This window comes from Helobdella robusta (genome assembly GCF_000326865.2).
Source record: "Helobdella robusta unplaced genomic scaffold HELROscaffold_31, whole genome shotgun sequence".
Taxonomy (NCBI): Eukaryota; Metazoa; Annelida; class Clitellata; order Rhynchobdellida; family Glossiphoniidae; genus Helobdella; species Helobdella robusta.
The window spans coordinates 376,041-376,896 of NW_008704544.1; the positions used below are offsets into that span (position 1 = coordinate 376,041).

General features: G+C 33.4%; 1 protein-coding gene across 1 annotated transcript in view; it reads right to left on the reverse strand.

Annotated features, from left to right (window-relative positions):
• The window catches only part of HELRODRAFT_174810 (hypothetical protein), a gene marked incomplete at both ends in the record, with an annotated part of 2,748 nt that extends 2,625 nt beyond the window's left edge, over window positions 1-123 (reverse strand). Inside the window, one exon of the mRNA XM_009022251.1 lies at window positions 96-123. Coding sequence (XP_009020499.1) covers window positions 96-123 — 28 coding nt within the window. The remainder of the gene's footprint in view (window positions 1-95) is intronic.
• Between the last annotated feature and the right edge of the window lie 733 nt (window positions 124-856).

Here is an 856-nt window from a genome sequence, read left to right on the forward strand (position 1 = left end):
CACTTCAATCAAAGTAGGAGATACAAACATATACCTTTAGTACAACAGCTGTCAATTTGGGGATTCTGCTGGATAATGAGCTATCTATGAAAGACACATCAGGATGATTTCAGTCTCAGCCATTGCTCATCTTAGAAATTTATATCGAGTCAGACATTTGCTGGATAGATCAACTCTGGAGGATCTGGTCCATGCGTTCATAACATCACGACTGGACTACTGCAACAGTTTGTTTTACGGTTTGCCTAATAGATCAATTGACATTCTTCAGTCGGTTCAGAACAGGGCTGCAAAACTTGTAACTGGCAAATTGAAATTTGACCATGTAACTCCAATATTGAATGAGCTTAACTGGTTAAAAATTAAGAAAAGAATAATTTTTAAAATTGCAGTGATTGTGTTTAAATCCTTGAATGGAATGTCACCGGCTTACATCTCAGATAAATTTTCCATGAAGGCATCTACAACCTGTTTTTATCTAAGATCAGATAATATGAATCTTTTGGCGGTCCCAGCTAGGCATCTACGAATAGGTGCGAGAGATATTGCGGTCGCAGGTTCCGACAGTCTGGAATGACCTACCAGTTTCATTAAGAAGATCTGGAATTAACTTTGTGACATTTAAAAGGGAATTAAAAACATACTTATTTTCTGTGGAAAAACAATGAATTTGAATATTTTGATTTATATCAATCATGCACAGTTATTTTGTTATTTTATTTTTGATAGCGCTTTTGAAATTATTAATTTGCGCTATACAAATGTTTCTAAATAAATAAAAAATAAAATAAAATGTATGTATGTATGTATGTATGTATGTATGTATGTATGTATGTATGTATGCATGTATGTATGT